The sequence below is a fragment of the Aplidium turbinatum genome, chromosome 12 (assembly GCF_918807975.1).
Source record: "Aplidium turbinatum chromosome 12, kaAplTurb1.1, whole genome shotgun sequence".
NCBI lineage: Eukaryota > Metazoa > Chordata > Ascidiacea > Aplousobranchia > Polyclinidae > Aplidium > Aplidium turbinatum.
The window spans coordinates 1,629,706-1,645,841 of record NC_137483.1 but is presented as its reverse complement, the minus strand read 5'-3'; the positions used below and the strand labels follow the sequence as shown (position 1 = coordinate 1,645,841).

The 16,136-nt window shown below is 39.6% G+C and overlaps 1 protein-coding gene across 4 annotated transcripts; it reads left to right on the top strand.

Moving 5' to 3' along the window:
- On the top strand, window positions 1-15,394 carry LOC145780972 (junctional adhesion molecule C-like). 4 transcript variants are annotated; one of them, XM_082592657.1, is made up of 11 exons: window positions 1-77; window positions 3,549-3,684; window positions 5,198-5,343; window positions 5,658-5,729; window positions 6,219-6,308; window positions 7,179-7,306; window positions 8,001-8,091; window positions 8,654-8,761; window positions 11,031-11,058; window positions 11,613-11,706; window positions 12,275-15,394. In XM_082592657.1, the coding sequence occupies exons 1-11, from the start codon at window positions 41-43 to the stop codon at window positions 12,293-12,295; spliced, it is 951 nt and encodes a 316-aa protein (XP_082448783.1). In that variant the 5' UTR covers window positions 1-40; the 3' UTR covers window positions 12,296-15,394. The 4 variants fall into 4 exon arrangements, with proteins under 4 accessions (XP_082448783.1, XP_082448782.1, XP_082448785.1 ...); XM_082592656.1 differs by having other exon boundaries at window positions 12,272-15,394; XM_082592659.1 differs by lacking the exon at window positions 8,654-8,761 and having other exon boundaries at window positions 12,272-15,394.
- The last annotated feature ends 742 nt before the right edge of the window (window positions 15,395-16,136 follow it).

Below are 16,136 nucleotides of genomic sequence, written 5' to 3'. Positions count from 1 at the left end.
AGCATCCTTTTTGCAGTGTTACTGACAATATATGTAAGGAATGTTTTCTTTGATTTTGTTATTTATATTTTTATCAGGTGAGTTGCTTTGTGTTTGATTATTTTTCTTTATAATCCAGTTTAACGTATCAATAAATACTCGGTTATTAAAATTGGTCCACGTCTTTTAGGTGCAGACCTTAGGTGCCTGCCAAATAGGTGTGTGCACTGTGACATAAGGAAATTACAGTGCTGCGCACTGTGATGCCTGGTCATCTAGGTGGCATTCGGTGAGATGGGCATGAGAGTTTATATTTCACCAACAGATAGCCTAGGCCCCCTTAAACCTTGGTCAGACTATAAATTAACATGATGTTACTCTTGATCAACAATGTCAAATAATATCAAATGCCCCCTTCCCTAGTAGGAAAATCCTGCATATGTCATTGAACATACCCCCAATACATGTGGTTCTCTGGGTTGAGTAATCCAATTACGTCGTCTGAGACGTAAATCTTTATATGTGAGACGTCAATAACTCAACAGTGTTGTATCATATTGTTTGTTTTAAATACAAAATCTATCCAAATGAGTAACCTAGCTGCCGCAAACTAACAAAATATCGTCAATGCAAGCTGAGTATGGTAGGCTAATCTTATACAATATGAGTTACTGGTTGTTATTAGCAAATGGGCGTTTTTTCAATTCGTTTTTGTTTTGAAAAGCATTTCGAATGCTCCCACCCCATCTAGAAAATCTTGTGCTTGATGGTAATACTCCAGTGTCTGCAGTATTACCATCAAGCACCTAATGAAATAGACTTTACTGGGAAAAGCGCTTAAATGACCTGGCGCCGCACCTAAATATCTCGACGCCATAGTGTGCGGAATAGCCCGTTTCGGCTAGTCCGATTCAGCTACTCCGATTCGACTATTTCCCTATTCAGCTACAGTCCGATTCGGCTAGTTCCCTATTCGGCTACAGTTTTGAATTGTATTTTGTATTTTATTCCACAATTTAATATCGTTTCTTTTGCATACCAACAAAGAAAAATAAATTGAAATGAAATTTAGCGCAAAATGTTTGAATTATTAAATTGAAATCTTTGCTCACGTAAAATCGGCATGTATCCTATGTCACCGTCTGTATGCAAACTTAGAATATATTAGAATCCTCAACTATTACAAAATTCCAAATCCAACGACGCCTTCCGTTTATTTAGAGAATGTTGTATTTTATTCTACAATATCTTTTCTTTTATAGTTGAAATTAACGAAGCTTTAGATGAGTGGGGTTTAGACCTAACCACTAATCAGGGGCAACAAAAGTGGTAATTACAAGTAGTGTTTCAAAGATAAAACACTTTGCGAAAGAGATTTAGATCATTTAAACGGACTTAAAGAGTGCTGAAAGCGAAAAATAGCCTACTTTGCTCTTGCCCGCGAAACAGCAGCTGATCGCATGGCTTTCTCATATGGTATAGAAATTTCAAAGTAAATGATAGAGTAACTTACGCTGCTGGAATAGTCATGTAACTATTCACTGCAATATTAAGTAAACCAGCGAAGTTGCCACCGGCTATTTTCAACGAGGTCTTCAGTCTTCACGCTGTGAGATCAATTAAGATTCAACAGAACGCATTGTAAAAACAGACTGAGACTGTTCACCAGGCATTTGATAATTAAAGTAACTTGCGTTCTTCTGGTGACTATTCACTAGGTTACCTCCTGATGTTAAAGAAAGCTAGTTATCATCTTTAACATCAGGAGGTAACCTAGTAAATAGTCACCAGAAGAACTCATTGTTTTGTTCGCAATGTGTGATAATTAAATTGAAAACCGATAAAAGAAAAGGTGTTTAATGGTCTTGGACGCAGATATTGCCTGCAATAACGACGTCTCTTACCGCTATTATCACCTAGCTAACCTGACATCATTGTTTAATGCGACCGCTTAAGTTTGACATCGACTGACTTCAACGTTTAGTCGATTATAGAATGTTAAGTAATAAGAACGATTATATCCTACATGCAAAAATAAAAAAATCGATTTCTTAAAACAGCTCTTTCTGTTTGTCTCGTCAGCTTTGCATATTGCTCAACAAGGGCATAAAGTTTAGAATTGACAAGAAATCATTAAATTTGAAACTCAAGTTCAAATCACTGGAAATAAACGTATTCATAACTTTTACTTTTCGACGCCGTTTCAAACTACGTAATCTACGTCAACAATGATTTTGCGGCAGTAAAAATGCATTCATTTTGAAAACTGCCAAGCTGGAGACAATAGCTTGTCCCGTGTATAGGTTGAACCTGTCTTTTTGAGGTGAAATTCACTTGCGAACATCTCAACATATACGGTATTCGATAAAAGACTGTAAAGACTTTCGATGAAAAACAGGAGAGAAAACACTTCGCCGTTGTTAACGCTTTGAAGGTAAGTAATTAGCAAAATGTGCGATACGAGGTTAATAAAACCGATAGCGGGTTTTCACTCTGCTTGAAATCATGATTTTTTGCGTTTTATTTCGATAACTTCACTGTCTTGATCATTGTTATTCACTTGCACGAAAAGGAAATGAGTCGGCTTGTTTTCCAACTGTTCCAATTATGATATAACGATATCAAAATTTTTACGACTAGGCGTACTGCATGCGTAAAACTAATCGTTTCAAGCAGTGGTTCTAATAAATTCGGTTTGTGACCTAGGTGTCAATATAAACAAGACACTAAGCTTAATCAAAGGCTGCTTTAATTGAGTAAAATAGCGTTATGGTTATGACATCATCACCTTTCTCGCCCCCTAAAGTTTTTTGAAAGGTCGGTGCCTATGATTGTGGAATAAAATACAATTCAAAACTGTAGCCGAATAGGGAACTAGCCGAATCGGACTAGCCGAATAGTAGCAGACCCGCGGCTGTGCGCACCTATTTAGCTGGCACCTAACTGTCTGCACTTAAGATTGCAAATTACGATTGCTGCTGTACTATTAAATATATTTCAAGGTCAATACATCAAAATTAGTTACCTAGTTCAAAGTTCACTAAAAATCTTAACAGCCTGTTTCACCTCAATAGATCATCAAAAGGAACTTATTCAAATAAAATGTATTTATATTGATTCTGTTACTAGTAACTACCGTAATTTTGATGTAATTCGCTCTGCTTGACTTTTTGCTTGGCATTGAGCACTTTTTGTAGTATGAATAATACAGTGGCATTTATTGTACAATACCGTACTGCATATGTAATTTAAAACAACAAACATATTATATATATATATAATATATTTTTTTTGTAATTTTGTTTCTATTTTTGTTAATTTTATTGTAATATGATTGTTCGCAATTTGTAATGATGCATGCACAATTGTGCATTGTTTTATGGCCAAAAAATTTCTTGTTTAAAATATCAGTACCAGTTATTCGTAAGGAAATTCCTAAATCTGATGTGGATCTTTCAGTTTGGAAACAAGAAAATTGTCTTTCTGCTATCGCTTCTTCTGTAGTCAACTTCAATTTTCTTATGATAATTCCAGCTTTGTTGTTACAATATTATCTTATTTGTTTACAGCACCTAGCACTTTCTGCACCCTTGTGACATTAGAAAATGGAATGAGAGGCACTGTCTATAAGGAAATAAGTATTAACCAGTTGTCTGTGTTAACTTGCAAATTTCGGAGGGAAACTGCAAGCAGCCAACCCGCAGAGTGAGTTGCCTCTAAGTTTGTCATGTTTCCTGTTGATTTGTTTTTGATCTTTTTTTAGCAATGTGAAGTACAAGTGAACATAGACACATTTTAGGAGATGTGGGCATGTGTAGAATTCATTGAGGCCACAATCGAACGAAAATGGAAGACGGCATCAAGCCTTAAAGCAGCCGGCGGCCATGGTCGCTAAGTAGTGCTTAAATGACCGCCGATGCTACCTCCTCAGCCAGGTTTCTTCTAGCCAATTGTTTAATTTCGCAATTAGAGTGATCGTGGATTAACTCTCAAAAATATCTAGTATCAAAGAGTGACGCAGAATTAGGTCTGCACATCATAATCACCACTGTTGTATTGTGTGGGAACATTTGCTATTGTATGTATGGAATATATCCAGCCGTGATCACCAGCGTTGTAAGTCTTGTTTGTAATTCCTGACGTTTATTTTAACAAAGTGTTAATCCGAAGTGTTAATTTACATGGGCTGGCAATATTGTCATTTCTATGTCGATTTAATGTTGTCGGACGTTGAATCGTTGTTAAAAAGGAGAGCTAGGTTAGTTGACATCCGAGGGGAAAACACGTGTAGTTGAGAAATGTTCCCGCTATGGCCTAGTGACTTCACACCCTCAATGGTGACATCATGACGGTATAAATGGTCAGGTTTTATGAAAGGCGGTATGCAGTTGAAACAATTTACTGAGCAGCGAATAATTGAAACAATTTAGTGTCGTTAGATGGTCCCGCAATACCGGATTACAATCCCGATAAAGCAGTTATTGCGTGGTACAACGATTCTATTGCAAGACGTCGCCCAGACTTCAACAACACTAAGTGATCAATTTAACATTGTTGCAAGTTTAATGCTATTTACTTGTGCTATCGTTATTGTATTTGGCCTCCAAGCACGCAGATTTGGCCGCCGAGAAGAAGCTCCCGGTAGGCCACGATGGCTGCGGGAAAAAAACACGAGTTTTAAGGCCTGCGACATAGTTTAGTTTCACTCTTTTTGAGATCGTCAGTGGTGCAGATTTCAGTTGTTCAATTCCCACTCAAGTCAAGGATATTCACAATTTTCATTACGTTGTAAGTTCGATTCCCGCTCAAGACACGTGTATGTATGTATAATTGTATATTTTATATGCATCACTGATGATCTCAAACAAGGATGAAACTCAAGTATGCCGACTTATTTTCAATCCAGTGTGGCCTTAATAAACACAGCCTCTTTGTCTGGGATAGTAGCAATTAAACCATTCAGTTTTGTTGTCATGTTATTTGTATTCTGTTAAATTATTTTTTTTTTACATGTAATTTACATCTCCAATATAAATAATCTATGCAGTGGAACTTACAGTATATAAATTGTTTGTTTGGCTTCAGTGTACCATGCCGGTTGCCGGTGTGAATGCTTTTGTAAGATGCAGATGCTGCTTTTGAAATATGCAGAATATTGTACCGTATCATTGTGCAGATTTTAAATTTTGTACATTCAAGTTTGTTTATTATTTTTCAGTATACAATGGCTTTACACTGGAGTGGGGCTTGTAAAACAAAGTATCATTGTGCATAATAATGGTCTACAAAAAAGGTACTCTGAAACATATACATTTCTTCCTCCATCGTCTTTACAGATTAATTCAGCAAAGGTTGAAAATGCAGGTACTGGTAGTACTGTTATTGTTCCAAATTGGTCTGCCACTGCGGCTATCTCTTCGGAGCGGCACTGTTTAACAGCAGAACTGTGGGGTTGGCTATTTTTCATTTCACCTTACAATTTTGTCATTATTTTTGATAGTTATAAGACGTGCCTTGAACACTCCATTGACAAGCACATACCAGTAACGTTTATGCAATGTGAACGATTGCGTAATTACTACCTCCAAACCACTATCGCCTGACATGTTGTTAGCATCAATTTCAATGACAAATGTTGATATTTAATTACTCAAAGCTGCAAATAAAATACATGACAGGTGTGTACGAATGCAGAGTACTGATTTCTGATGAGGATGTTGACCATGGTTTCTACAATCTCACAGTTTTAGGTAGGTAATAAAACGTGCCAGATTTGGTTGAAGCGAAGTCACACCATTAGAACAAACCACAATGGCACAATGACCTTGATCTGCTTGGCTTGTTACCAGCGCCCATGAACGTCTGCCGTGAGGAAGCGCCGATGATTCATTGTTGTTAAGCAATTGTTAAGTTACGTTGGGTGATTTTTAAACTGAAAACTGGTCTTATATTTTTAGAAAAATACACTTCCTAGAGGTCTTGCAAAGCCAAAGGTCTCTCTGTGCTTGCAAATATTTTCTCTGCACCAACTTAACCTTTGCAGCGACGGCGCGGCGCGCGTACAATATTTAGCTGGTCTTGTGACGTGTGATACCACAAGGTGGATTCCACAACTCACTATCGAGTCGGTCACTTATGAAAGTTGATTATTGACCGAGATTCATAATCTTTTATCTCACAAGATTGATTGTGATGGAATATTAGCACCAATGTCACATCACCGCTATTGTTGTTTGTAGTTCCACCTGCTGAACCAAAGTGCGAGTTTCCAACCGACTTTACGTTGACGATTGGCTTCAGTGCTGAGTTCAAATGCCATTCCGAAGAAGGTGATGAGTGTTTGAAACTTTAAACTGTTTATCAGAGTTTGCTGTTGAAGGTGTAACTGTGCGTATTTGCATGCCTGTCCGCTGTGGTGTGTCTACCTTTTCTCCATTTCTCACTTACGTTTTGAATGCAATATGTAATTGAAAGATTTTTGTTTCAACTGCAGAGACGCTGCTGCATCAGTTCTGCTTTTTTGGTAATTACGTCATTTGCAGCTCTTGTTTCCAAGAATCAGATTCAGTTTGTTAAACGATGTAAACTCATCTGCTCGAATGGATTTTCCAATTCATACCAACGCACTGTTGCTATCAATCAAAGCTTGTGTTTACAACATTGCGGCTTAGTTCTTTGGAGTTGTCTGCCTACTTTCCATTACTTTACTAGCGTTTAACTTGGCCTAACCCTATCGGGCTATCTCTTACTGTTCGCAACCCTACAACATTGGACAATGTACGTACAATGACGGATAGTGCCAAATATTTAGTCTTTATGTCAGAGGTTGGCATACTTTATGGCATATTTGGTTTAATATGCAAATAAATAGTGTATGACATTGAGTTTGTATACAACAACAAACAGCATATAACGTAGTAACTTCTAACATTATTATTGCAACAATAAGCGTTATGTACCGTAATGTGACGTGCAGAGGAAAAGAATCAAATCCCATCAGAATTGATCGAACTGCAAAAGTTCATTATTACTCTGAGTTGAGGTGCATTCATTTGCATCCTGTTGTGATGGCTGAAAAATATGTGCAACAGTTCGTGATGTATTATGTGCACTGATTGATCCACTTTGTGCATCAGTGATAATAATATTAACGGTTGTGAATGATCCGACTTGCCAACATGTAGTTATTTATACTCCAGGTATCCCGTCCCCAAACTACGAATGGCACAAGGATAAGATTCTTCTTCCCTTGGACAGCCAGCAGGACAAGCGGTACAAGAATGCAAGCTTCTCATACAGCACACACGTTGGGACTTTAAAGTTCTCCGTAAGTGTTTAAGTAGCTTGCTAAATGTTGGTTGTTCTCCTGCACGCTGCGTTAGCGTACTGGTTAACTGCCTCGTTGTCTGTGACAAATTTCTCTGATTTGGTGTTTCATTTCTTTTCGCAAATGTTCAAGGATGAGAAATTCATGGCGTTCATCCACATTGCACTTCTCTTTTTACCTTCTTCTGTCACCTCATTCAAACCTGGTTGTGTGGCAGACTGTACGGAAGAAGCTCATCACTGGATGTAGCTCAACGAACAGGAAGGCACCAGGACGTGACACGAAGACGTTATGGTCATCCTGCTGCATCTCATGCTTCACCCAATCGTCTCGACCATGTCTTGCCATTGGAGTCTGAAACCTGAGACGAGAGAGTGAGGTTTGAGTCCTGCGCAGCCCAACCCTCACTTAAAGCAAAATCACGCGCAAGTCATATTTCTGGATCTGACCATCTTCGGAAACGAAGGGCGAACATCACTTCTCTTCAGAGTGTGAACAGCTTTAAAGCTGGATCATAGCAGTTTTGCATTCTTGTAAACGTAGAGGCTTTGAACCACTGACGCCGGCCCGGTCACCAAGGTTGGCCGTAATGAAGTTTTTTTTTTTCGGAGTGTTACCCCTACCCGCGTAAAAGAGCTGGTTTCCACCATTTGCATCATTGAGCAACGTCTCTAAGGACCGCGTTTTCTTCCAGGAAGTGAAGCCCGCAGATGCTGGAACCTACTTTTGTCGTGCCAGGAACAAGGTCGGGAGCGAACAATGCCACGCTGTTGCCATAACGACGAGTATGAACATGAATGTGACGCATTATTAGTTGATATTAAAATAGATCATTTTAGTTTTTTTTACATTATTTTCAGCAATGATGACACATGCAGAAAGTCCAAGCTTTTCATTCCACCTGGCAACCAACCCATCCGCCGTGTGATTAATGGTCTCTTGTTTTGCATACAACTTCTTAAACTTGCAGTATAACATTAAAATATTAGTCAGCTTGCAAAGTTATTTAAGTAGCGAACATATATAGAAATATTAGTTTTAATTAGATCATATTCTTTGTTATATTATGTCATATCCAGGCCTACGCCCGGTAGGTGCAGATTTAGATTAAGTGGACGGGAAGGCAAGGAAGCCAATCTTCGTGTCCACCTTCAGGCATGCCTTTAAGTGACCTGCCAAAGACACAGCCGCATGCTCTTGAGCGGTGTCGAACCGGCGCCCTTTCAAGTACTGTACCAGGGTTCTCACCACTCGGCTATGCAGCCGATGTTCCTTAGTGATGGCATTTGCAAGACGTTAAACGGCGGTGTCGGCTGTTCAATACCATCATTATTGTTATCATTGCAGGTAGCCAAGACATCGGCAGAATTGTCGGCATCGCTTTTGGAGTGATCTTTGCTATCCTTCTCCTTGGCATCCTCCTCTGGTGGTCCTGGAAGGAAGGCTACTGGCAGGGTGAGTGCAATGACGTCAGTGGACGTGCATGACGTCATTTCGCAGCTAATTAAAAGCTGTACTGGTGCTGAGTCAATCCAACCAACTGTTCATGTTGAGTGGTCTGTAAAGTTATTGGCTGCATAGCTAAGTGGGGGGCCTTTGAGCGATGTCCAGAAGGGTTAGGGTTCGACACCGCTCAATAGCAAGCAGCTGTGTCTGGCAGGATACTTAAAGGCCTGAAGATAGACACCAAGATTAACTTTCTTGATCTTCCATCAGCTTAATCTAAATCTCTAACGACATGACGTAAGCCTGGCTACGACAAAATAAACAGAGTTATTGTATTTAAATCATGCAACGAATAGTTGGCCTCACAAGCAGCATGTGATTGGTAGTTTGGTGACAGGCATCTTTGACTTAGAAATCCACTCTTGAAGCTTGTATCTGATGCTTTGGCATACTTGTAGGAGCTTTCTACCACAGATGAGGTAGCTCTCGTATTTGGTGAACCACTCGAGAATGTGATCGTTGAATTGAGGAAGTGAATCCGATGAACGGTTCAATACCGAAGCAAATGTTGTTCTATGGATAATTTTGATTATTTGAAATCATAGAAACTCTGATTTTGGGCACCAATCAAATTTCAGTAAAGTACGAAGTTGTTGGACAAAGGAGAATATTTAGCTCCGCAACTCATCGAAAATTTATATGAAATCTTTATTGAGACATGCGTAAAGCCTGCTACGACTGCGATGAAGTTCTTCAACTAATGTAATCTGAAAAGAACAACCTGTTTAAATTATGTTAAGGTCATTAGTTATACTGTGATGACATGTACACAGCTGAAAAGTCAAATGGTATTTCTATAAATATATAGCTGCCATTTGTTTGAAGCCATGACTTTAAATCGGTGACTCATCTCTGCAACTGCATTTGTTTCAGGATTTTTATGAAATCACGTTTAGTTTATATTATTGTTATGACGTACACTGTCACTTACGTCATCGCAAGGTTGTTGTTTTTTGCAACTTTGGGTTGTTTCCGAGATGGGAAGCGTATGCAATTTGGCTTGTTGTGCGTACCCTTGGAGAAGCCAATCAATAACAACACCTTCAGAATTCTAACACTGTGAGCACCATCTTGCCCTCTTTCCTTCCCTTCGAAATTCGCTAGTGGGCCTCTACTTTTTAGTAAAGGTGCTTGAAATGTTTTTTAAACCATATTTGTGAATTCAAATCAAAAACATCAAACTGACTCCACAATCTGTTGGGACTCTATCTTGACCACATCACAATGCAAAGGGCTATAGATTTTAACTAAAATAACTAAAAAGATTATACAGTGCCGTTTTCACAGAACAATTTGGCAATGAGAAAGGCCGTCTCCAAAACATGTGACTGTATCACTCTCGAAATATAAAACCTAAAGAAAAGAATGACGCAGTGTTCGTCTTAAAATAAATAAGACGCTGGATTGAATGCAGAACAGCAGTCTACTTAAACAAGGTAGTTACAAACAATTTGGCGACGTGTAGTTTCCTTGCGTGTGCTAGCCCTCCCTCTTAAAATGTTTTTGTAATTAAAAAAAGAATTATTTTGAATGCAAAAGTATACGCTGGATAATCGCGATCAACGCTTCTGGATGCCATTATTGAACATCTTTGTCGTTTCATGAGCGTTTAATTTTGGACAAGTCTCATGTTATCAACCGTTGAAACACATTTTCCAACAAAGCAAGAGCGTAGTATTATTTCTTCTGTAAACTCCAACAAAATAGCATAAATTTTGTTTACCGATGGATGCAATCTAAGCTATAAAATGTCGAGTGGTGAGAACCCTGGTACAGTACTCGAAAGGCACTGGTTCGACACCGCTCAAGAGCATGTGACTGCATCTTGGCAAGACACTTGTTGGCATGTCTGAAGGTGGACACGAAGATTGGCTTCCTTGCCATCCCTAACACTTGTTATAAATCTTCGACTACCGGACATAAAATGTGGGTACGATGAAAGCGCTTACGACACTCTGTTAACGAGCATTCTTGTTCGGAAGAGTTCTTAAGATATCCACAACAGTCAACTTCGTTCAGGTGTTTGAAGCGGAGAGGAAGCAAATGAAACTTTCAGTTCCGGTGCTTCTGCATTCAAACACATCACCATCATTGGGAAGATTCAGTAGTAGAAAGCTTAGAATGCGAGTATGCGAAAGTGTCAGGATTAGCGTCATACGGTGCTTATTCAAGCGTGACATCCCTCAACCTGTCAATCAAACATTGTTGTTTATTGCAGATTGCTTCCGGACGGATGGGGCAAGCGGGTGAGTTCGTTGCGCGAAGGAATTATATTTTAGATATTTGCTTCCCAGACAGCAAAATCAGTCACATTGTCATCAACACCATCGATGCTGCGAAGAAATTTATCAAAAGTGTGAATGGGGAAGCTACTGCGACGACTTTAGGTCGCACCAAATAGTTTTTAACCTATTTGATTTAGCAGTGGCACTGCAGAGGAAGGCAATGAGAATACAAAAATGTTCTCATGTTTAAAAAGTGCTCGATGTCGTTCCAAGGGACACTTTAAAAACTAGATACAGTGTATACGCGTCTTAATGTTGCTGATTTTCTTAACTATTGACAATTTGAGTGAGCTACGCATCTACCAACCAAACATCACAACTTTTCGTAAACAGTGAGCAACCTACAGCGAAATCCGTCATTTTTTCATTGATTCAACGTATGCAGACTTTTTTGTATTCTCATTGCCTTCCTCTGCAGTGCCACTGCTAAATCAAATAGGTTAAAAACTATTTGGTGCGACCTAAAGTCGTCGCAGTAGCTTCCCCATTCAAACTTTTGATAAATTTCTTTGCAGCATCGATGGTGATGACGGCAATGACGTCATGTTGGATAGTCACGGTCCGATGGTCAACAAACCGACTGGTAGATACAACGGACCCAGAAGAAAGGTATGATGATAATTTGAGTTCACAGATATGCATGTATGTGTTGTCAACGATTTACAAAGTGGGTGGTGTCACTACAACCGTGTACATACAACTTTGTGTTTGCAACGTCAAAATTGCACTTTTGTACACTAACCCTTCACGAAAGAAGCAATATAGCACATGTCCAGTTGTTGCTGTCAGCTGCTGGAATTGTTCACCTATTTGTACAAAGGAAGCTGAAAATTTAAATAAAATCAAAATTCCCTTGAAAATATTTTATCTTACTCATCATTATTACTGAAAGTATCCTCATTGTCATGGGCAGCGCCCAGGATCATAGTATGCACTGTGGATGTTATGCTATAAAGATGTTGTTATTATTGCGTCACTCTTGGCATTGCAATCTATAGCGGGCGGTTGGCGCATGTGACTACCGTTCCTCGCACCTCAACTAGCTGACTCGTCAGTTTATTTCCAGTATTGTGTATGCCACTCTGTGGAACTACTCATGCATCGTTTGATTACTGTTATCCAACGTATAAGCAACGTAACATCTAACATGGATACTTTTGATTCTTCCTCGCAGCAGGAAGCGTCCATGATAATATGATGACGCAGGGGATCTCACCGGGATTGTTGCGTGGACAATGAACGACAATCGCAACTCCTTCTATTGCGTGACTTTTTCGTTGTCTAACCTTTTGTCGATGTGTGCGATCATGAAAGATGGAAATTCTTGTTCATTTTGCGGCCTCTCCAAACGGAACTTGGAATTTGGCTTTTTTGGTCAAAATGAAACGAAAACGAAATCAACGCAAATTCCTTTTTGTGTCGAATTCGTTTGTAATTATTGCTTCAAGCATCTCTACTTTGATCTTGCTGATTTTGTTGCAAACCCAGCAGAACACGTTGCAACTTGTCACCGACCCATCGTTTCAATTGATCACAACTTGCACGCACGTCACAATATGTGTGGCGTGTCCAATCTGCATCGGCTCCTACCTTTGTCCCGTTCCCTTCGCGCCCAAACATCGTCCTGTTACATCTTTGATCCTATTACATCTTTGATCATTTCCGCCAACGATCATCACAATATCTAGTTGTTTATTTCGTTTCAGTCGATTGCTAAGTTCTTTTTGATTGTTTTATGTGTTTTTTTATTATTACTTTTATATAGTTGTTTAGGAAGGTCGTATTATCGCGGATGAAGCTTTGGTGTTTGTAATGAATTTCCCAAAAAAGAGATTTCTTTTGTTTAGGAATAGTTCACACGACTTATTATGTTGTTGCTTGCATCATTATTAAATGTTTCGACTTTATGTGTATTCTGATACTAACTGTGATCTCATTAATTGCAGTTTCCACCAATCACAACGCTTGATGGCCGTGTTGGCTGCGGGCATGCTCAGGATGCTTGTTGTAATTTATTAAATTAATATGACATGACAACCAAGGCACAATCAACATTGTCTTGGAACAATTGGCACTCCAACCTTGCGACGCACCCGATGATGAGCGAGCGCTCACAGCCAGCACGGCTCTCAAACTATTTGTTCCATTTGTAAATATTTAGCCGAACACCGCTTACAAACGTACTAACCGCCGCTATAAGCTTGCCTAACCACGCAGTGTTCATTATTGAGGGTGAGCTTGGTACCTCACCTATCCCAGGCAGCAAAATCTGTCGTTTTTACATTGGTTCAACGTCTGCAGACGTTTTTACATTGGTTCAACGTCTGCAGACGTTGAATCAATGTAAAAAACGACAGATTTTTCTGCCTGGATAATGACGACCGTTGCTAATCTTGCCGTGCCCAGTTGAGCAAAGTGTGTTAACTCGTTACCTTTCTTCCATTCAACTATAAACCTACTTTGACCAAATGCTTCGATGTTGATTGGAGCTCCAACCTACTGCCAGTGTTAGTAGTTAGCGTCCTACCTTCCGTTGCTGTCGATATTGTCGAATTCCTGCTCGAAAGCTGTAACAACCAACGTCACTTCTACGTCATGAACTTCTTCACAATGATGTCATGTCATACATGTCAATGCGAGGTCATACATTCGTCAACTTCGTGTGTGTTTGTTTCGTCATGTTTTTGCGACGCTGCTTTATTGCGTCATAGCATAATCTATAAAATAACGCCCTTCTAAGTAATCGGATATATCTCCCCAGCAATGAGAGCCTTAAGTTGCAGGTGTCTGTTCCTCCATCAGCCTCGTTGACACCTCGAGCCAGCTTGATTGGCAGGCACACATGCTGTGTGAACCAACAATCGTGCTTAACACGCAACAGAACCCTCCATCGGGCAATGTTGCTTTATCTCAATACCTTATCAAACATGGGAACTATATCACAGAGGCAACAGTACAATGAGTTTATGTGAAAGGTTCCATTCCATTCATAGCCTAAATTTTGCAACAGTAGCATGCGTTAAATGCAAATTTGAGGTTGATTGGATGTTGCAAGTTTTATTTTTCTGTTCTTTCACCCGCAGTCAATCAATCATGACGTCATGATTCCAACCTCAGTTTGTTTATTGTCATTTACCCAGTGGTGGGATTTGACTGGTTTGCTAGAATCACTTCCTAAACACATAAAAGCTCCCAGAACCGGTTCCTGGCCATACCTAATATAATGGAAGCCACTTTAACAAGTCGAAATTCTGCCACTGAAATTGATTAGAATGCAACCGCCAACCAATCAGAACATGTTAAAAGAGGCTACCGTCCAATTGTGATCCATCTCGCACTCATCCAGAGAGTTAATGCTTGTTTTGAACTTTATTTGGTAATTACAGAAGAAAAAGAGCAATAGCAGTAGTGGGAATCGAACCCGCGTCAATGAAATGACTACTTTCTAGCCCTAACCTTAACCCCTAAGCCAACCAGCTGACAGAAAATCCATCACTTAATTTGCTTTCTATCATCTTCTTTTCGCCATTTTTTACGTCACTTAAACCGTAGCTTGTGATTGGTTGGCGGTTTCATTCTAATCAATTTCAGTGGCAGAATTTCGACTTGTTAAAGTGGCTACCTAATATAATCACCGTACGCAGGGCTGCCGGATGTGGCTAATTGTAGTCAAAGCTAACCATATTGAATCTCGCCACTGCATTTACCTAAAAAATACATGTTGCCATTGTTTTATGCAGCGCCTACTAGTGGAATATACTTGCGTGCTACATTTGTTGCTGTAAATTGCCTACATTCCGGTCAGAGGCTAAATATGATTTCATATGTTGTAGTTTATATTAAATGTCGATCTTAAATGATCATTTATTCATGCTGCTTCGTTTATATCACCCCATATGTGTGCTGCACTGTGTACAAAGTTTTGTGAGAAGTGTCGCTAATTCTGTAAATATTTTTCTCAAAAAGGTTTAGTTGCTGAATGTTTCTTCCCCGACCGCAAATTCCGTTATTTTTACTGTTAACGTCTGCATAATGTTAAATCAATGTAAAAATAACGGGTTTTGTTATCTGGGTCAAGATTTAATTCCCTGCTCTAGCCGCTGAGCACGCGAAATTTCATTATGATAGAATAATTACGATTATGAAGATGTGAGGACACTCCAATCTCTTCCAATTGCGTGTCTGGATCACTCTGGGGGTTTGTCGATTGTTATCATCGTTTTAACGTTTGTTGACCGTTCCCGTGTATTCGGGCCAAGCCTTCACATTGTTGTAAATACACCTCACAATACCTGCCCGGGGTGTTTGTTCGATTGAATGGTTGGTTGGTTTTTGAATCTTTCTCCTCGGACTGACAAAGCCTCTTGATAGTTTGTATACTTGTAGAGTAGGGGTTCTTAACCAGGGGTGTATGCACCACGAAGGAGTACGAGACCTGTTTCTGAGGGGATGCTGAATCATTAGGGTCAGTTATAATATGACGTAAGAAGCAAAGTTGTTCACCAGGTTTCAACAAAAATTTCAAATTGTATGCGACTATTACTTTTCAGCCAATCCGAGCGAGAACTGGTCGGTGATTTCAAGGTGGTGTCAACAAGGCAAAAGGTTGAACCGCTGTTGTAGAGGCTTTTGACGCGGTAGCCACCTAAACTTGACAATTCCTTGTAAGACCCGATGTCACCGCCAACCAATCAGAACAAGTCACTCGTCCAATTGTGACTCTTCTAGCATTCAGCCAGAGAGTAATTCCTACTTTGAACTTTATTTGGTAACTACAGAAAAAAAGTTATGGTTTGGGTAGGAATCGAAATGACTGCCACTGCCCCCTCTACGCCAAGCGGTGGACGACGGAACGTTGACTTAATTTGCTTTACATCAGAAATGTTTTTCCTGCATCTTCTGATTGGTTGAAACGCTGTTCCTATTTTTTATCCTCGGACTGGGAAAGCTTCTTTGAGAACTTAACCCTGGCAGTTTCACATACTTGTAGAGGCTTTGAACCACTGACGCAGGCCCGGTCACTGAGACTGACAGAGTGA